General features: G+C 34.0%; 1 protein-coding gene across 5 annotated transcripts in view; it reads left to right on the forward strand.

The window, feature by feature from the left end:
• LOC111054487 (voltage-dependent calcium channel type A subunit alpha-1) overlaps positions 1 to 15458 on the forward strand; it is a 1036091-nt gene extending 1020633 nt beyond the window's left edge. For 4 of the 5 annotated variants that reach the window (XM_039432652.1, XM_039432653.1, XM_039432654.1 and 1 more), the window contains 4 exons: positions 575 to 807; positions 3176 to 3193; positions 4623 to 4808; positions 7240 to 15458. In XM_039432652.1, the coding sequence (XP_039288586.1) occupies positions 575 to 807; positions 3176 to 3193; positions 4623 to 4808; positions 7240 to 7571 (769 nt within the window). In that variant the 3' untranslated portion in view covers positions 7572 to 15458. The remainder of the gene's footprint in view (positions 1 to 574; positions 808 to 3175; positions 3194 to 4622; positions 4809 to 7239) is intronic. The other variant, XM_039432656.1, reaches the window with a different exon arrangement.
• Positions 15459 to 22028: the final 6570 nt, after the last annotated feature.

Raw genomic sequence — 22028 nt, forward strand, 5'->3', positions numbered from 1 at the left:
TTTCAAGGTAAGAGAACAGCACCAGTTCTTGTGAACCTACTTTTATCTGTGATCTGTCCATAAAATGTTTGAAATACAATCTTGTGCTAATATCCAACGGCAAAACTGCATCCCTGAAGCAGTATCAAGCTCATTCAACTCTTGAACTGGGGTATCATGAAATGGTCGAAAGTTATTGTTCTTCAATATTCTTTGAACTATCATTCTTGAAACATCCAACATCCCATCTGCCCGCCGGATGCTGGATCGAGGATTCTGCTCGAAATACTTTAGAATAAGATTCTCAAAAGCTTGAGAAATTAAGACGGGCCTCTCTTACCTTGAAACTGATCCTAGACCCTTACCATCTTGACATCTGTCAATCTTGAGAACGTGTTACGAAATGCCTTTGTATTGTTGTTCATTTTTTAATTTCTACTACTGTTTTTTTCAAATGTGATAGAAATGCCAAATGATGGAAGTGTTTAATTTGTTGTAGACAAAAGTGACCGCTTCATGAATGTTGGAGTGTTTAATATTGTTGTAGAAAAATGAGACTGCATCTAAAATGTTGGAATGTTTAATGTTGTTGTAGACAAAAGCGATCGCCTCCGGACATGGCGCGGAGTCCATCGCCTCGCAGACTCCCTCAGCAGCAACACCCGCACCACACCCCCTCCTACCATCCACATGGTGTCCCCTACCACCACAGCCACCACCCACACCACCATCATCATCACCACGAGATCGGCTTCAGCGACACCGTCTCCAATGTCGTCGAAATTGTCAAGCACGAGCACACGCGTCACAGGCATCCACACGTCGGAGGTAAAGTATACTTTCAACTTGCACAACAAATCATTTCCATCTTGATTACTTTTGAAAATAGTCAAAAAAGTGCAGCACAATGATATGCAATATTAATATTCACAGTATTATATATACTATATATACAATTATATATATATATATATATATATATATATAATATATATATATATATATATATATATACAATATTAATATCACATCACACTAATAATAAATTATTTGTTTTTTTCTTTGTATGTTCGGGTTTGTATTTCATTAGGAGACCGGGGCCTATTGAATATTTATTTATTTATTTATTCGTGGATACAATATTACAAATCATATAAAATAGTATGATTGGGTAGGAACAACAGGCTTAGCCCAAAACTATTCCATTCCCAAATTTTGATAATGTTACATGTCCATAAAAATAGGTTATGTTTCTACTGTGAATAGTTCAAGCTCAATCTTCGTCCAAAAATAAATATAAGATGTAACTTTTAAATTTAGAAGAAAAACACCAAACGAAAGTAAAATATTACACTAAAAATAAATTAAAATACAAGCTAATAGATTAATACTTTCCCATTCTAATAACCAGCTGACTACTGGTATTATTAATCAGTTTGTATTTTATCATTCTTTGGGCCCCAGGCTGGGGCAACATTGCAACACAGGTAGTGTATGTGTGCAGTATAAACATAAGGCGCTTGCTATATTAGGACACCAGCAAAGATTAAGAATGCTGCCTCATAATGCTGGTGTCCTAACGCTGTCCGGGTTGATCTCCCATATGAGACATCTGCTGGACACCAACCCAAAACTTGGTGTACAGTCACCAGAATCTGGTGTCCTAATGTGATAAGACGAGTCTTGTGTATATTTATTGCACACTTACATTACTGGTTTCCCAGCGTAATACGAGCTTGGTGTTTTTGGGTTTGATATTATTTTACAATGGGAAACTAATTTGAACTATAACTGAATAACTGTGGTAATAATTAAGTACTCGCAGTGTTCTGATGATGAGCGTTATTCAACAATTTAGTTGCAATGTTTGAAAAAATATTAGACAATTTAGTTTTTAATTTCATCTTGATTACGTTTGAACTGAGTGCAATCATCTAGCTCTCTCGGTAATGTGGGGATGAGCGATGTTCAAAAATATATAATTAATCGAATAAATATTTATCTTATCATGTTTCTATTTGATCGCGATTACGTTTGAAATAAGTCAAAAAAGGTACAGATTAAATACCTGAATAACTCAATTCAATTCAGTGACAATCCATGAGCAGTGGCAATATTATGTTTTTCATTTATTCAATTGGCACCATCACTATTCGAGTATTTATTTAATGTTCTATTCGAGTATGCATTCAATTTCCAAAACCGATAACCCTCAATAAAGCTCCTTTACAAACCTTCATCACAAAGTGAAATTATAGAGTAAAGATACCGTTAAATAAATTATAATTAGGTTAAATATACTGAATGATAATATGTCTCTCCTACCTAGAGTCCCAACTCCGCCCTTATTAAATGCATTAAAGGCAATTATTCAATTCAATTCTCTGGTAAAATCTAGTAATGGAAATTCATTTAATCAACTGAAAACCTTTCGAAACTAATGAGTTGGCTGGTAATGACATTCAATTTTGAGAGCTTCTAGAGAATCCTAGAGAGTTCCGTAGAGACTTAGTATTTCTATAATAAGAAACGGCTCTTATAATTTTTTATCACAGTGAGCTGTATTATCCAATTCTAACGTAATACATGTTCTGTACTAAAGCACTTCTAAGTATCAATTATAATGGTTTCTTATTGTTTTCAACAACTATATATTCTTCAAATAAATCCTTTTTCACTAACTCTTTTATTAAAGTTATTTAAAGATAAATATTCAATTAAATCAATTGGTTATCCATAGATTGATGTAACCATGAATCTACATCTCACTAACCTTTAGAAAAATAAGTATTACTGTAAATTAAATTGTCTGATGTGATTCCTATTTTTGCTGTCTTTTCATTGCGACAATAAGTTGATAAGATTTTAGAAATAATTATTTTATTGTATTTATTTAATTTCCATGAAAGATTTTTGTCTATTCTGGTAAGAAGATAAATTTAAGGCCAATGAAACCATACTAATAAGTTGGTCTCTTTCACAGTTTTAAACTTGTATTTTTTGATCCAGTGAGCATTTTTTTCAATGGAATACGATAAAGTAGTGAAAAATGTTTTCTGTAACGGAATGCAACAAGTGAGATTCTATGAATTTGAAATTACTGAGTTTAATTTTTCTGCTTTGATTCAGTCCTTGCGACATAGAGAATTATCATGACAGAAATATTACATTGAAATTTTTCACTTTCCCTTCTCAGAATACCCAGATGACGATGGTATGGAAACTTAATTCAGGTTTATACCATATCTGTGTTGTGCTCATGATTTGAATGTAAATGTCTAGTTTGTATATCGAATTCAACTTGAATTATTCAATCTATCTTCTCATGTCATACCATGTTTGAAATAGCATGCTATCTTCATTCATATCAGAAATGTTCTGGGTTACTTGAATATCGCAATGAACAACATTCACCATTAATTACAAATAACCATCTTCAGGCTAATGAAGTTTCAATCACTACAATTTTCACTACTGTCTTTCTACTTTATTGATGTGTATCTTTTAACTTTCTCTTTGTTCAGATGTTCAAGCTTATGCATGAAATCAGTCTGTTTTAAGTTTCATATTTTCAACTGGAGATGGGACAAGTCAATGAATGTTTCTGAAGCAACTTTCTCAAGTACTAAGAATTGACATACACTATTTTATTGGAAACACCCCTTTCAACTTTCAAACTTCTTCAAACCCAAAATATTATTATCTCATTCCTAGCATGTTTATGTGTTCACCTTTTTTGTAGCAGTATGTGGTTTTATAATAACGTTTTCAATTATTTGAATAAATTTCAAGAAGAAATGTTCTCTTTCTCATGTGTTTCGATTTTAACACAAATTCGTACTGTATTAAGTTTAGAATAGACAATTGTAATGTGTCTAGAATAGTTGAATGCAAGCTCCTATGTTATGTAACATTTATATGATATACTATATCTCATCCTTATCAATTATACTCCTTTTTAGCAGAAGCTTTGAGAGTTTTCAGTTACTTCTCACTATCGTAATAGAATCATCTTGCTAGCTGTTGATCTCTACGTCTATTGACAGAACACTTTGTTCATATCAATTATTTCCAGTCATTCAGAAATCTACTATTCTAAAGATGTGCTTCTAATAAGAATCTTCAAATTAACAAAAAACAGAAGCGCTTGCTTGCACTTGAGTGCAAAATAGTTTATTGATCAAGGTGACGACAAATCTGAATGAATAAAGAGCATTGTAATGTGGGATCAATATGAAACGTGGGAAAACTGATTTTGTAGTCAATTCCAATTTTCTGAGCATTTCAAATACAGAATTATAGTTAATACATGTTGAAACCAAATCATCTTCAGCTGTACTATGAAACATGAAGTGGAATTAAGTAAACTGCAATTGACTATTATATTTAATTATAATTTTTGATATAATAATTATTCAAAATATCCAATGAATCTTATACAAATAGAACTGAGGACTTCTGCCACTGCAAATATTGACCGAAGAACTAAATAGTAGAAGGTCAATATTTGCAGTATCAGAAGTCCTCAGTTTTATTTATATAGCATTCATTGAATATTTGGAATAATAATTAATATTATATGTATTCTTTAAGCTTTTCTTATTGTTTCTGGATGAAGTGTGATTGTATGTTGTGTGTTGTAGGCTCGTGGTCTGCGTCAACGAGCCCGGCGCGTTCGCCAAGCCCGGGTGGACGCATGCGGGTGGGGGTGGGAGGGGGCGCCTACGGCACCACCAGCCTGGAGCAGCGGTCAAGGTCACCGTCCCCACGGGCGCAGCGCGCCTCCCATCAGCACAGCTACCCGGTGCTAGTGGCGCGACGCGGCCAAGGTAACCTATTACAAATACATTCATTGATTATTATCATAGGGAAAATATATCCCATGGTATAGGGCATATATGTTCCAAATTTCTCAAGCCGACAGTCCAATTAGTTGTTTTTGGTGAAGCTATGTGGCGCTGTTCGTCTCTCATACTGTGCCAATCTTACACTCTTACACTCCCAACAAAACAGCAATAATAGGCAGTAATCGGCTTGGAATTTGCAACATGAACCACCTATACCATGGTATTTCTTCCTATGCTATCTTTTTTCTATGTTATTATTTTCCAAGTCACAATTCACCGGATAAAATCTTTCAATGCTCTTCCAAATCAGATAGAATGCATCGATTGTATTAAGTTGTTCAAGGGTGCAATTAGAAATAAACTAAGCTGTAATATTTAAGACTAGCATAGAAGAACGTTTTAGCTGCAAGGAGCTATCCTTGGCTCCTTATTTGTTGTAAAAAACAAATTTTTATGACAAACATTTTTTGGTTGCCATTGATAAGTTGCCATGAATTTCTCATGTCTAGTCCACATGTTGGCACAGTTGCTGAACCAGCCTGGCTCCTCACAATTCCAATTCTACGTCTACATTTTTTATCCTTGTATATTCTGAATAATTGTCACAATAATCGGTTCTATATGCAAATCAATTGACAAAAGTATTTATCTACTAACAAGTATTTTTGGTTAACCACAATAGTCCAGACACTATATACATTGGTGCATGCTATTTATATTGTAGTTCTGATTTTTTAATATATTATTTGGGTACATAAGAGAAGTCCAGAACCAATTTCTTCATGCAAAATTTCCTTGTGCTAGATACAGAGTGGCCCAAAAACCTCGTATGTTCGGCTCATTTTCCAGTTTTCAGCTATTTCTGCCAAATCTCGTAATCGGGCAGAAAAATTTTCTCTCGCCTTTTTTCTAGATTATGAAATTCTGAATAAGATGAGATCATTCGGATCTCTCTATCTCCAATGATTACTGAGTTATGATTTTTCAAAAATGAGTGAAATTTGAAGAAAAAATAAATTTTGATGAATTTTAGTTTTTGATCAACAATATCTTGCGATTGTTACCATTCAGATGTATAATTCAAAATCCCTCTGGGCGTATTTTTGTGCTCTACGATCTGAGATGAGGTAGAGCGCTCTATCTCATATAGAGTTCCAGGTAAACCTGACAACAATGCTCCTTGTATTGTGAAAAACACCTAATTTTCAGCTTCAACCATCATCACCAACTACATAGTCTTCACATTGATATTTCGCACAATGACATGAGTTCGAAAGATTATGTTCTATGAGAATCACCCGTTAGATGCACTTCATTCCAGTATTTTCTAGTGGAGAGGCGCGCTTAAGGACACCTCAAGGATCTAAATTTCTAACACATATAACTTTTGAAAAAATGCTCAGATTTCATCGTACTACACTTCATTCTTCTCGGCTCGTCAAGCCGGTCCAAAATCATGCATCATAAGTCAAATTCGGTCGAAAAGTGGAAAATTTATTGTTGAGTGTACTTAAGCCCATATTCCAATACACAAAAAATGGCCAATTTCTATATTCAAAGCTATGTATCTCGGTAACCCCTTATTATAAAAATCATTACTTGATCTTGAAATGTACAGTATAATTTCCTCTTTCAGCTGCTGTGAACGATTTATGGAAAAATATTTTCGTAGAGTGGGATTTGATTGTTGAAAAAAAGCCGGAAATTGTAGATATTTTTATCATATTAACGGTTTTGGCAGTACTACGATAGGGAAAAGTGATTCATGATGGATTTTAGGCATCAATCATGAGTTTCTATGATGTATTAAACTCGTTTTAGAAACTTTTGATCAACAGTAAAACCACGGAAAAAAAGTAAAAACTGAAATCGCCATTTTTGAAATCTTCTGTAACTTTCGAATGGTATTGGAATTGAAAGTATTATTTATTGGAGTGGGCAGAGGGGGACAATTTTCACATCTTCACTAGATTTGGAAATTTTATCAGAAGTATTTCAAAAGACATGCAGCTTTGAATTGGCCATTTTTAGTGTATTGGAATACGGGCTTAAGTACACTCAACAATAAATTTTCCACTTTTCGACCGAATTTGACTTATGATGCATGATTTTGGACCGCCTTGACGAGCCGAATGGAAAATGAGCCGAAAATACGAGGTTTTTGGGCTACTCTGTATCTAGCACAAGGAAATTTTGCATGAAGAAATTGGTTCTGGACTTCTCTCATGTACCCAAATAATATATTGAAAAATTAGAACTACAATATAAATTGCAAGCACACCCCCTTTTTTATGTCTATATTGACTGGACTACAACTCATATTATTGTAGCCTCATTATTGATTCACTAAAAACTTGATACTGTTTATAAACTATTTGCTTTGCAATAGATGAGAATTGTTGTGAATGTTTAGGTCGGAGACTGCCACCCACGCCTTCAAAGCCGTCGACGCTGCAGCTGCGACCGGCGTCCATCAACTTCCCCAAGCTGAACCCGTCGCCGACGCATACGACGGTTGGGGGGGCCCAGCCTGGGGGGGCTCAGGGTGTGGGGGCGCAGGCGCACTACGCAGTGCCACTCAGCTTCGAGCAAGCGGTCGCTATTGGCCGCGGCGGCCGGCTCCTCCCTTCGCCCCTCCCCAACGGCTACAAGCCCCACCCTCGACACCCCCACCCACAGCACCAGCCCACTCACCAGCCCCCCCACCAGCGACACTCGGACTCTGACGACGACGACTGGTGCTAGCCCTTGCTACCAGGTAGCAGCAGCTGATCGGGACATAACACTCTGTGACAAACATGTCTGGCCAGTGGCTCGTTTCTCTCTCACATCTTATATAGGTAGTTGAACGTCCAATCAAGTAATGCTCAAATACCAATTTTTCTAATTACAAATAAATATCGAGTGACCTGGCTGGCTCAGGTATGGTGTCATGCCTGTTACACACATCGATTTTTCGACGTAAATTTTTTGTCATCCTTTTGAATTCTATTAGATTGAACAGATGATGTTCAAGCAGATTATGTTTGTCAAGTTCCGTTTAATCTGGTAGAATTCATAAAGACGGCAATTAATCAAACGTCCGAAAAACTATGTGGGTGCAACTGGCTTCAGAGTTCTCAGGTATTACCTTACAATTTGTGGACCTCTGACGTGACTCAAATTTTTCCTTTTTTAATGTTATTTATAGAAATTCATATTAAATAAAACGAATACCATATAAATGTCACTAATTTATGAACGACAACCACCAATTTATAAAAAATGTAGCCTATAAATGTCAGTAGTTTCATTTGCTACACCATCTTCAATATCTGGTAGATCTCCCATAGATTTTTGACTTTACCGGAGATCTATCATGGTGTAACAACAGAAACTAGTGTCCTTTTTTCAGAAATAAATGTATTCAATAAAAGAATTGAAACTAGTTTTGGTTACTATTCCATCACCAATTTGTAGTAAATCTTTAAAAAAGTATAGATCTTATCAGAAATTTATATAATAGTGTAGCAACTGAAACTAGTTGGTCATTTTTTATTAAAAAGTGGTTGTGACAATTTAAAAGTCATTTTATCTAACGATACAATTATTTTGATAGAAGATTTTTGCTGTGAGAATTCCAACAGAACCCCACAAGTCACTTTTGAAGTTTTTATTTCTCTTAACGAATTGAAACAATTGTTATAGTCCGTCAAGCTCAAGATCTGCATCATATTCAGCCAAGTTCAATCCATGTTTGTAATTTTGTAAGTTTCATAAATAATTGCCTCTGGTTGTGTTTTCCATCATAAGGTTTGAATCAATATTATATACTACTTGAATAGCCTGGATGTAAAGTAATATTGTGGTTGATATCCATATTGAAAAACATTTTGCAAATGTGATGGTTTCTTGATCCATTCCGAGCTGCTTTGTATAAACACACTTTGTTTATGTATTTGAACACAACATGCAGTCAATTATCAAGTAAATAATTAAAAACTTTTACTTACTGACTGAGGTACTTTCGATCGTCTAGCGATTTGCATTTTGCAAATGTCAATACCACTAACTTTTCAAATAACTAGAAACTAGTTCCGGTGCATTGACGATTTCTGATGAATTCAATTCACTAGAGTTTGCAGATCTCAGTGAACTGAAACTAGAAAAAATCGTATAGACACATAATTTACCCAAGTATTTACTTGAAATTGCTAATTCCGTATCAACTGATACTGAGCCTAGTTGTTATCTTATCAATTGTATGAGGCTATATTATTCCATTGTACAGGCTATATTAGTAGTTGTGACAATTTCAAATATTTCTATTCATTATAGAAAACTACCAAAATATCAACTACACTTGAACTCATAATATATATTGATGATTCACAATATTGGATAGAAAAGACATCCAGATGATTCTATTGATGAAAGTATACAAGATTGAAAATATAAAACAGAATAAAACAATGGTTTTCATCTTGAACTCAACAGTTTCTCTCATCATTCCTAATTATTTCAAATTATCAATAAAAAATACTATTCAGTTCTATGTGGTAATCTGATAGTATTTGTCAGCTAAATCGAGTATCAAAGCATCAGGGCTTTTTCACATTTGTACGATTTTTGCTGTATCTGTTGCGGTATAAGTTGTGGCTTGATTGTTTCATGAAATGTCTGAAAGCCTTCATTCAAATCGATGCTGAGGGACTGTGACCGCTGCAGTCCTCCTACTGATCCTGAATGTTTGAATTGAGAAATAGAACAAACCAATCAAGTTAGAGTTTATGTTGAGTACGGTACACAATCATGAATCCGTAAATATTTTCTTCAACTGTCGCTCCAAACATTTTTGAAGGATCCTCTTTTATCAGTCGAAAACGCGCGTTCGACTCTGGTGAATCCCTTTAAAGTTTCCGTGAAAACTAGTTGAAGTAAATACAGATATTCATGAAGTGAATACATATATCTATACCGGGTGCTTCAAAAAAATGTATACACACTTTGAACTTTCATAGAAAATTTATTTACCGTTCTACAAAGTTAAATTTCAGGAAAATAGAAAGCTGAAAGTCCAATGTAAATGAAACATAAATAACAAATGTTAATACTGTTCAAATTGGTGACCTGCAGCATCAATACAATTCTGAGTACGAGTCACCACTGATTCTGTACATCGTATCAAAACGTCCAATGAGATTTCTCTACACACTGCTTGAATCTCATTCCAAAGAATGTCTAGGTTACGTGGCTTAAGTTTGTACACCTCATCTTTTACTGTGCCCCACAAGAAGAAATCCAGTGGTGTAAGGTCTGGAGAGCGTGCTGGAAACTCGATTGGCCCCCTGCGTCCTATCCACTGGCCTGGCAAATTTTGATCCAGGTAAGCTCGTACGTCCCTGTGATAGTGCGGCGGAGCACCATCTTGTTGAAAATAAAAATCATCATTACCGTATAATGCACGAATGGCAGGAAATATGGAATCAGCAAGCATTGTTAGGTAATTAATACCAGTTACAGTGCCTTCAAATCGAAAAGGTCCAATGAGTCCCCTTGAAGACAAACCGCACCACACATTTACACCAGGCGAATTTACAGCTTTTTCAATAATTGTAATGTGAGGATTTTCTTCACCCCAGTAAACACAATTGTACCTATTGACAGTTCCATTGAGTTTGAATTGGGCTTTGAGTTTCCACTGTCTTTGAACTTCATTTACATTCTCAAACTTCCAGTGCCACTTAATAACCTGCTTACGTTCTTCAAAACTCAAACGTACGTCCGCCATGTTGATATTACAAATTCCAACTAACAATATAACATAGAGGGACGATTATGCTGCCACCTGGCGAAGAAATATAACATCAGCCTTGTAGAGCGATAAAACCACGATTGTTTAAAGTGTGTATACATTTTTTTGAAGCACCCGGTATATCCATGGTTGAATTCATTATCACTTCTGTTTTTTTTCAGATTTTCTTAATTGTCCTTTCAAATCATAACGAAATATAGTAGATATTCACTAGGTAAATATTGGTATTTTAGCATTATTTGTTGTATCACAAATAATGTATGGTCAATTCCACATAGATTATGATTTCGTTTCAATCAAATGTTAGGACTTGTAAAACTGTTCAATCAATTTTTGATTGCCCTACTTTTAATTCAAATCAAAGACTGTACAGTAAGGAAATCGAAAATTGATTATGATCCAATTTTCTTATGATAATTCTGTTTAATTTTAATATTGGACTTGATGGTATTGGCTTTTATCAAAAATGCGAGTTTGAACGACAAGCAAGCATTGACCAATGTTCAAATAAGAAAACGTTATCAAGTAAATCAAATATAAATTATGTTCTTTTATAGCATATAGATGATATTTCAAGCTATTTCTTCCACGATGTGAAACCCAAATTCTTTTGCATTTTATTGTATGTCACTTTGGATTCAGCATTTCAATATCCAACTTTAATATTGATAACTTTCACAATTATCTCAGTATGAATTGATGTACGGTACTAAATAGAATGTCCATAAAATGCAATTCCAAGTCGTCTGGTTATTTGGACGAAAAATTATCTATTATTATCTGTTATTTATTATTATTAAAAATAACACATCGTTCATAATCTAAAACCATCAATTTTAATTAAAAAACAGTCACCTAAATACCGTGACTACTCAGCATCATCTTAGTTTCATAGTATAAATCCAGTTTTTATCAATACTTTCATAATTGATTGAAACTAAATTGATTCGTGAACAGAATAGATTCAATTGAATTAGGTATAATTGTTAGGTGAGAGATAAACGATGCCATAAATAGATTTGTGTCTGCGAAATTGTGTGGGATAGAGTTGCTGCTAGCTGTTGGAAAAAATTAGGATAAAAACAAGGACAAAGTTATTTGCCAAAAACAGACGTCGTTTCATCGATACGTATTTCATAAATTTCTAACGCCCCTTAAGTGCTTTATACAGTGATTCGTTTTTTTCGTTTTTCATTTTCTGTGATAATACTGAAAATGGCATTACCCACGTGGATATGTGTGTGTAATGTGAACATTTTAATGGTGCTCAGTATAAGCAGGAGAGCGTGCGTAAGGGACTAGCCATAGTGTACACATGTACACATGCGGTACATACAAACATGTAGTTGACTGTAGAGCAGTTCGACTCGTCGTGTGAGTGTGAAGTGATGATATTTCGCATGTGGAAGCGTGTAAATGTTTCGAGCGTGCATGTACGTATGATGATATATCAGGTTGTTCCAATTTTTCAACAAATAAAACCCGCGCTGTATCATGTACTCTTTTTCTAGATCGCTATAACTCATATCTCCATCACAATGTTTTCTCGATACAAGGAGTCTGAATAATTAAAGGGTACATTATCGCTGATTTTTCTTAGCTTAACGTTAGTAAACATGTGCATATGTATCATTGACAAGCTCCTCCTTATCGCTGATGATCCTTGTATGATAATCGTCTCTGTAATATAGCCACGCTGCCGCAACTATGTGTGTGGCACATATTGACTCTTTTCTCCTGATGTTAACGATATTTTATTATTATATAAACTCGTAACAAAGATGCCTTATTACTGTTTGTGAGTTGATCTTTTGTTTTTAATCAGAGCGTTCGTAAATATTGTATAATTATTAGTTGATAGACGTTTTGTATAAAACAAATTCGGATCCTAGACAAGATTGACACCGTACGATTCCCTCTCTGAACAGAATAATAATTAATTACTATTCATTTGAGAACCTAGTCATCATTATAGGAAATGAATACTTTTAGCATTAATCACTTAAGATTGGAATTATCACAATTATTATTTGCCATCATCTCTCCATCGACAGTAATGATAATATTTTGTTGTTGATATAGACAAATTCATTAATATTGTGTTCAGAATATTTTTAAATAAAATACGGTTATATATTCTATAGAATTTAATCCGATGTACAAAGATCTATTACTAATTGAATTATTACGTTAATCTATTTGAATACAGATCCTTTATGACATTGTTGCTAATAAATTAATGAATTATAAATGCCGATACCGGTACGGTAGGCTACAGTCTCTTCGGACCGGGATGGGGCGTAGGGCCTAGGCCTACTCCTCCCATGCTTCACAATAAATTAATAAGATGCAGGTGATTAGCATTTGCACTTCTGATTTGATAACTAAATTAATATATCCATAGTAAAATAAGAAAAATCATTTTAAATCTTGTTTCATTCAATAATCGACTGAAAATAACTATCATACTGAGTTGCACTTGGCAGCAATCTCTGTTCTGTTTCATTTAGAAACTAAACACTTTCTCAGTGCAACTAATTCCTTCAAAATACAAAAGTATTAAATTTTCCATTACGGAATTATGGAACCAATTTATTACCTACAAACTATTGGAAATTTATTGTTATATTGTAGCATTGAATTTGTTTCAATTACTTTCGACTATCAGCATGTAGCTTTGATGAAATAATATTATTGATATTTCCATTATACTGTTATTGTTATTATTGTAGTTTATCTGACGACTGGTACCACAATTCTATTTCTGTTTCTGGAATTTTTCTCTGTAGAGTGTTCACTTGTGTTCCCATAGTTCTCCTACCTAGTTCATAAAGTAAGTGATATCAGTTCAATCCACGTTATTGCATAACTCATCGTTTAATCGTATAATCGTTTTAACACTCAAATATTATGTAAATCTTAGCTTAATATTTCAGCTTAAATATTGGCTGAAAACTTCTTTACAGAAATGTTCATGCAATGTTGTGTTTCAAACCTAAAAACACCTATAACATTACAATAAGTAATCATCTTGATGAAATTATTGCAGTGAGAAAAACCAATTTAACTTATGGTATGATAAAAACAATTTTTTTTTGTAAAATAACATGATGTGATATTTCATGCTGTAAACCTGTCACTCAATTTCAGTACAATAAATTTATTTTTGATTGGTTTTTTCAACTATCGAAGTGCAAATAAATATTATTGATTGTTATTGGTAAGTGCTTAGTGTATCTAGGTAAGTGTATTTTTAAGAATACGGTATTGAACATTTCATCTTGTGTACTTGAAAAGTTTTAAATCACAACATATTAATCAATGATTGCCTTAAAATTTGAATATCTAATTCTTATTAAAGTTCATTATTTTAATTTATAGCCAGTATCGTCTATTGTAAATAGTAAAAATGGACCACTTAAAAATTGTTCCTGTAATATTTAATTAACTTAGAACTTGATGAATTTATTAAAACTATTATTGTTGTATATTCTATTTTATTACAATTTGTTTGCTAGTACCTTTTAAAGGACGAATTATGGTATCAGTCATTTGTAATCTAATTAATTTCGTATAACACCTGTTGAAATTCGTATGCATTTTGATGGTGAACATTTTTATTATAATCACAATTATTATTGTCATATAAGACGAATATAATTATTCATACAATTTCATAAACGAGATTTAACCTCTCCAAGTAATGTTCCACAGCATATGAAGATTTTACATTTCATTGACGTTTATATTGTCCTAATTAAACTGGCTTCATTCTGTACTGTTGTTTGATAAATGCGGTTATATAAATAATAAGCATTATCAAAGATGTCCACCTTCGATAACAATGAAAATGAAGATGGATTAATTAATAAGTATAATATTAAAGTTAATCATTCTACTACATCGTAATGAACTGATTGAAGATGCTCTTCATGATCTCTAGACTGGCCAATATCTCACTATGCATTGTTATCATTTGGTTACTACGTTAGATCCTTCCATATTTCCAACAGTTTATAATGTGAACATGAAAATAATTAAATGAATAGAAGGTATCATCCAGTCCAGAGCTTCTTTTAAAGATCCTACCGTTAAGGTTCTTATCTTCTCCATTTCTTCTTCTCTCTTCTTCTTCTACTACTAATACTACTACTTGTTATTTTTTCATTGTAAAGGCGAAAATTTGTATCAACTTTCTCAATTTTTCTATTTGCTTTATTAGATTGCTTCATATCACAGAATATTTATCAGTTTAGTACAGTTTTATCATATTGTGTTTCACCTGAGTACTTGTAAATAATATCGGGTGTTCAATTTTAGATAAATTTATTTTAAAGCAGTTTCATTTCCCAGTAGTGAGTATTAAACTTCATTTATACAAATTGACCCAAAGTTTGATCGTTTTCTTAACAATAAATTTTTGGCTAACCCATCAACAATTCTGTGTGAATTTTCTTGAAAAAAAAGCTGCTCCAATTGAATCAATATTGCCTTGTTGCGAAACAAACTTTAATCTTAATAATGTTGGCTGTACTTGTAAGTGAATTGTGTTCTATTACATTTATTGTACAAAAGTTGAAGCTGTATAATTTCCATCATTAATAAATGATTGAGTGTTATTCCATGAATTGGTTATTGTTTGAATTGATTGTGTTTTTGTTCAGAAAATTATTTATTACAAGTGATGTGTTGATATTTGAAATATTTATTGAAATTTCTTATAGTAACTTAATAGGTGAACATGAGAATATAATTTCATTTGAACGAATTTTCCAATGATATTGTTATAGAAATTAATAAATAATTATCATCATTGTAAATAATTTATAATAAACTATGTAAATTGGCCTATAAAATTAATAAATAACTGAAAACTATATTGTTTCAATCATAAAATACAAACAATCTATCCCATTCATGATAGGTGAGAATGGATCATTTTCTTATAAAAATTTATATAAAGAATGTGGACCAAGAGCTCAAACTGGTCTGGCTTAAATGGCGGTAGTAATTTATTGCGGACTACACATCGCATTGGAATGGAAATAGTACAAACCCACCTAAAGCTGCATGCCTACTCATCTCTCATCATCATCATCATCATCATCGGTTTCATTACCGTACCAACGAACAAGCCCGAAGCTCTTGTGGGCATCGTACCCAGTGCATTTCTCTCTGCGATGTTGATGCAGTTTGTTTGTGAAATTTCAAGTAGATCAGTTGACAATAGATCAGTGACAAATAAATTTGTGGTAATCTTTGGAACAAAATTTTCAACTTTTTTTGCTGAGGGTGATGCCCACATGAGCTCTACGCTCTGGGCTTGTACGTGGGTAATGAGGAAGGCTTCCGATACGGTTCCCCATGATAATATTTATTTGGAAAATTTAGGAATAAGAGACATTGCTCTTGATTTGTTGAAAAGCTATTTGTGTGATAGGTCTCAAAATCTTCATTAAACAATCCAAATTCATTTGAGAGTGCTGTGAAGTTACCTCCTTTTGGATTGCCCCAAGGAACAGTTTTATCCCCACTTCTTTATCTTCTGTACGATACGTAAATTATCTCCTTAGACTCAGTCTTAATAATGGGGAAATAGTTCCTTTTGCTGATGATACAGCCAGCAGTTTTTCGCATGAGAGTTGGTTGATGAGAGCAGTTTTTCGATGTATTTAAGGTTGCTGAGGATGACATGAATAAAGTCAAAAAATGGTTGGGCCGAAATGCCCTTAGTCTGAGTCCTTAGTTTTGCTGCAAAGGGAGATTGTCAGCCAAATGCTGAATTTAGAATGATGCTGCACTTGAACTGCACAGATACTCTTACCTGCATCTGCCCATCTATTGAAAATTTTAATTAAATATGTGGATGTAAATATGTGATCTTTGCAGTGAACCAAAATATGCAAACTATAGATTCTACAACATTTTAAACTTGCAAAGTCTTAGGATAATATACTAGGGAACGCTTTGTACAGTCATTAATTCAATATGGTTTAGTTGTATGAGGTGGAGCTGATGTCACGCATCTTCTTAATTTATTTTTGATTCAAAAGTTTTTGAGACAATTTTGAGAAAAAAGTAAAGTAAATTCGTATGGCTTTTGTTGGTGGGGAGTCCCTTGCGGGAAGGTCCCACCGCCTGAATATATAATTTGAGCCGTCAATGGGCCTTACGACTGTCATACTCAGCCGGGACCGACAGTTTAACGTGCCCATCCGATAACACGGGAGTGATCTGGTTAACAAACTTTTGGTTGTAAGTGGGTTCGAACCCGGGATCTCTATGCTGCTACGCAAGCACTCTATCCACTAGACCACGGATCACTCCAGTTTTGAGAAAAACCAGGCTATATAAAAGTGAATCCCTCTTTGTTGAATTTAATATATAATTGCAATAAGGCAACTCTATTTCAAAAGACTTCTTAAGCATACAGTATTGTTAAAAACAAAGATGAATCTATTAAGACTGATAAACTGTTTTATAACTTAAGACCTGACACATCATTAAAATATATTGTTCACGATTCAAGGTTGAACTTTATAAGAAGACAGATTATGTATATGAGCACAAGATTCATTAATATTTTTCCATTTGATTTTGAATTGAAAGTTGGTGATAGAATGATTGATACCTGGATTAAGGAGAAGATCTTTTTTCGCTTGGAGCGAAATGGTTGTAATGTCAATTTGCTTGGTTTTTTCTCATTCAATCTTGTTTTTCATAGCTTTTAAGCTTTCTATACATATTTACTCGTTTATTATTTTTAGTTATTGAGTTTATTTTTTGGCCCAGCAAAATTATTTCTTTAATATGTGAATATTTCCTATTTTAGCAATAATAATGTGAAATATTTCTTCCATGTCTGGTTTGGAAGCATCTAAATTTGAAAATCTACTTTGTGAAAATACCTAATGACTGGAAATTTTGTGAAGTGAACAACTACAAGACTTCAACCTATTTCGGACTATGTGTAAGCTTATCTAAATTTGGGAGAAGAATAGCACAAGGCTACCTTATTTTTTCTCTTCCTATCATTTTGATAATGTACTTATTGTATGATTCAATAAAGAATAAAGTTATAAATTCAAAACTGTGTATCTCGGTAACCCGAAATTTAATGATAAAAAAGGAACTTGGTCTTGTTTTGAAGAACAGAATCTCTTTCATGTGAGGTAAATGATTTTTGTAAAAATATAATTTTGAAGGAAGATACGTTAAAATCAATAAATTTGCGATATTTTCCTCATTTTCAGTCTCAACAGTTTTTCAATAATAAACAGTGATGCAAGATGAATGTAAGGCAACGCAGATTATAGAGCATGTTATTCTCTTCCATTTGAGACCAATAGCAGGCTTCTATCATGTATCGTACTCGTTTTGGATAGGCCTACTCTTGAATAACAGTAAAATTGCAAAAAATAGAAAATAAAAATCATCATTTTTTCAATTGGCTGTATAACTTTTGAACGTTATTGAAATCAGAAGTATGATTCATGGGATTGGAAAGAGGAGGAAATTTTCTACCATCTTTACTACTTTTTGAATTTTTTATTTCAAGTGTTTCTCAAGATACGCAATTTTGATTATGCATAAAATTTGCAATATTTTCCTCATTTTCATAGTGTCGTATATTCAAAGTAGCGTATCTTGAGAAACACTTGAGATGAAAAATCCAAAAAGTACTGTAGTCAAGGTTGTAGAGAATTTTCTCATCTTTCCACTCCCATGAATCATACTTCTGATTTCAATACCGTTCAAAGTTACAGCCAATTGAAAAAATTATGAGTTTTATTTTCTCTTTTTTGCGATTTAACTGTTATTCAAGAGTCTTTAAAACGATTACGATACATGATAGAAACTTGCGATTGGTCTCAAATGAAAGAAAATTCCATGCTCTATAAATAAGCTGAGTTGCCTTAAATCCATCTTCCATAACTGTTTATCATGGTTAGATTTTAGATTGCAATAAAAATAAGTGAAATAAAAGTTATTTTATAATAAATTACTCAGAAAGTTTTATAAACTTCTAGAAGTCATTCAATGAAATGGTGGTTAAATGTATTCAAAATCTTCAACAATTATTATTATGCTATTTCAAGGAATCGTTTGCAATACTATTTTACAAATGTTTATCTAAATGAAAAAGTAAAGTTTGAACATAATATGAATGTCCATTCTTGGGGAAGGTTGTGTAGTGGTTCAGTGGTAGTGACGTAGTGACTAGGGGAAGGACGAGCAGAACCTAAATGGAGCCCCTTGAAACCCTTTCGAGACCCAACGCATATGGACGGGGAATGGTCACGTGACACTTCTCCTCACATAAGAGTCTGCGTGAACTGCAGCTACTCAGTTTACGAGTTTACCTTGATTGTAGTGTTTGTTACTGTAACTAGCGTGTAAAACAATGAGTGAGACCGATGATCCACTGTGTTTTATTTGTCAGACAAGTAAAGAAGATGAGTCAAGTCACATTGTGACCCAGAGAGGACTGGAAAGATTGTTGTAATGTGGTGTTGAACGTCAAAATCCTCACCATCAACGCTTTCTCAAGAAAAGCGGAGAGGTGAGGATTCATAACTCTTGTCAAAAAAAGTATGTAAATCCAAAACTAATAGCAGCATGCACTCGTCGGGGTGGAGATTCACCTCAAGCGGGACCGTCCCGTCCATCACGATGTTCTTTAAAATTCAGAGAGCAATGCTGTCATGTGTGGGCAAGGGAATCCTGAGTACTTCCAGCAAAAGGAAGGCAAGAAGTCTTTTACAAAACGAGCTGCTATTCGAAAGGTGACAAAGTTGGAAATGAGACGCTCTGTTTTGGATGCTGCAAAGAAAAGGGGTGATGAGTGGGCAATGAAATTGATTGAACGTATCCAGAGTGAGACTGACTTAATAGCTGCAGATGCAAGGTACCATAGTGAATGTAACAAAAAACTTTACCTGCAGGTTGGTCTGAGAGGAAAGAAGGGGCGACCACAATCTCGAGATGTTGATGATGCCATGGACCATATTTTTTCCTATATGAAGACTAATTCTGATGAGTGTCAGTTTTCTCATGAAGAGTTAACTAAACAAATACAGATTGGGGGTGGTCTTCAAGTAGTGATGGCAGTGTTCTTCAGCCCACACTAATGTCGCAGCAGCCTGCACCAGAGTCTCTTCTGCACATTGTGTCCTGCCAATGTAAGACTGGATATAGTAAGGCCTGTACATGTATCAAAGCAGGATAAAAAATGTTCACCCATCTGCAAAAATTGCCAAATCATGAGTCTCATAAATTCAACCACTACCCTAAAATATACATTTTTCTGTTCAAAATGTTTCATCATTGATTGTATAAAAATCTCAGTAATACTCTAATTACGATCAAATAATACATAATACGACTTTATAAGAAGTAAAAAGGAGAAATATATAGATTTCGTGATTTTTCGCAAAGTTGAAAAAATTACCAATTTTCGACAAGCTATAACTCGCTTCATATAGGAGATAGAAGAACGTTTAAGTGATGAAAATTATACAGAATTTAATGCTCTTTAAAAAAGTAAAGAATAAAAATATTGATAGAAGAATTGGTTTTGGAAATATCGTGGAAAAACTGAAAAAGGTACTAAAATTTAGTGGTTTTTAGGCTGCCAGAAGTTATGCCTTCAGAAATTTTGGTGGGAAACCATAGATTACTCTTACTAGAACCCCAATGGACTGATTAAAGCAATAAAATCAATTACCTTAATTTTTGTTTGGTCCGATGTACTATTTGATTGGGCTATATATGGATCCGACACGAACAATTTCGATCAAATGCAATTCAAGATGGTGGCTAAAATGGTGAAAATGTTGTCGAAAACAGGGTTTTTCGCGATTTTCTCGAAAACGGCTTCAACGATTTTGATCAAATCCATACCGTACCTAAGAAAATCTGGTGTGGCGCACTCACACAACTTTCCTTGCCGTTATGAGAACTGATCACCTGGCGCTAGTGTTCTCGCGCATCTCAAGTCTACTTATAAACAAAGATCTGAGCCAGCTGGTGACAGGACAATAACGCTGGAGACATACGAGTTCTGCTATGTCTCCATAGTGAATGATTTAATAGAATCAACAGTTGCCAACAGTTTGTAATTTGCTAATCACATTTTCTCGAATTTCGAGCTTATTTTCAATTTTAGGTGAAAATGTTACTGGACATTGATTGTAGAGATTTTCAAGCTCAATCTTTTCCACTCAAAATTTTTTGTTTATATTGTATCTGAAGCCTGATAATTAAGAATCTAAAATTAAACTTTGCATAGATGGGGCGGAGCTCCTGAAATTTTTACAGGTATGGGACTTATGGCAGTTGATGGAGCTTATCAATGACTACCGTATTAACAATGTCTTTGTTTTGAACGTTATCTCACTGCTAATATAAACCAAAGTTCCTCCTGCTCTGTAGTTATGATTAAAATTACCATGTACGGAATAGCCCTCTATATTATACAGTATAAGTCTATTTTATTCTCTAGTATCCATATTTCTGTCAAGACTATTATTATTAGCGGGTTGTTTTCTAATTTCCTCATTTGCACTAAGAATAAATCAAAATTACTTCGCAGACTGCGTATATTTTGATGAATAATTAGTGTTTCTCTGTTACTTATCTCTGAAGACATTTTTATTTACTGACATTGTTATTTTCTTGGTTACCTGGCTACTCTGATGCACTTCTCACGCTCAACTTTTTCACTTGTTCACTGTTCTTGAGTTCAATAACTGGTGTTCTGTCTTGAAACTAGCTACTTCTGTTGAAAGCTTATCGATGTTGATGAGGCATGTGCTAATTTGCTTGTTTTGTTCATCAAACTTCTTATTTATGTCGTTAATCGCCTGATGACATGATTCAATTGATTTCCCAAGCTCCAACTCCATTTTCTTAACATTCTCCTTCATCGATTTCCTGCAATTACCTCAAGAACTCCTGCGAGTTCTTGGAGAGTCACGTCCTTGTTTCTTGTTGTCGATTCACTCACCATACTTTTGCGACGTGTAGAGGGACAGCTGCTACATCTCCAAATTTGTTTGTTTTTCTTTATGTAGTCCGCATCGTCCTTGGTCATTTTCACACATCCTATATGAAAATTCGCTTCACAGTCGACACATGAAATCAGCTCACTTGAATTCCGAACGGATTTAGAGCAAATAAAACAAAAGACATTTTTAAATCTTCAAATAAAATATTCACTACAGCACGGTTCACTAGCACGAAATATTTTGTTACGGAACGTTTAAATTTTGCACAGCTGACGCAGCAACCACTCCCATACGACCGCTCCCGTCGAGCTCTCAATCATTACTGAAGTCTACTATTCAAAGATCTAAGCCAGCTGGTGACAGGACTATAACGCTGGAGACACACGAGGTCTGCTATCT

The sequence above is a fragment of the Nilaparvata lugens genome, chromosome 7, assembly GCF_014356525.2.
Source record: "Nilaparvata lugens isolate BPH chromosome 7, ASM1435652v1, whole genome shotgun sequence".
NCBI classification, from domain to species: domain Eukaryota; kingdom Metazoa; phylum Arthropoda; class Insecta; order Hemiptera; family Delphacidae; genus Nilaparvata; species Nilaparvata lugens.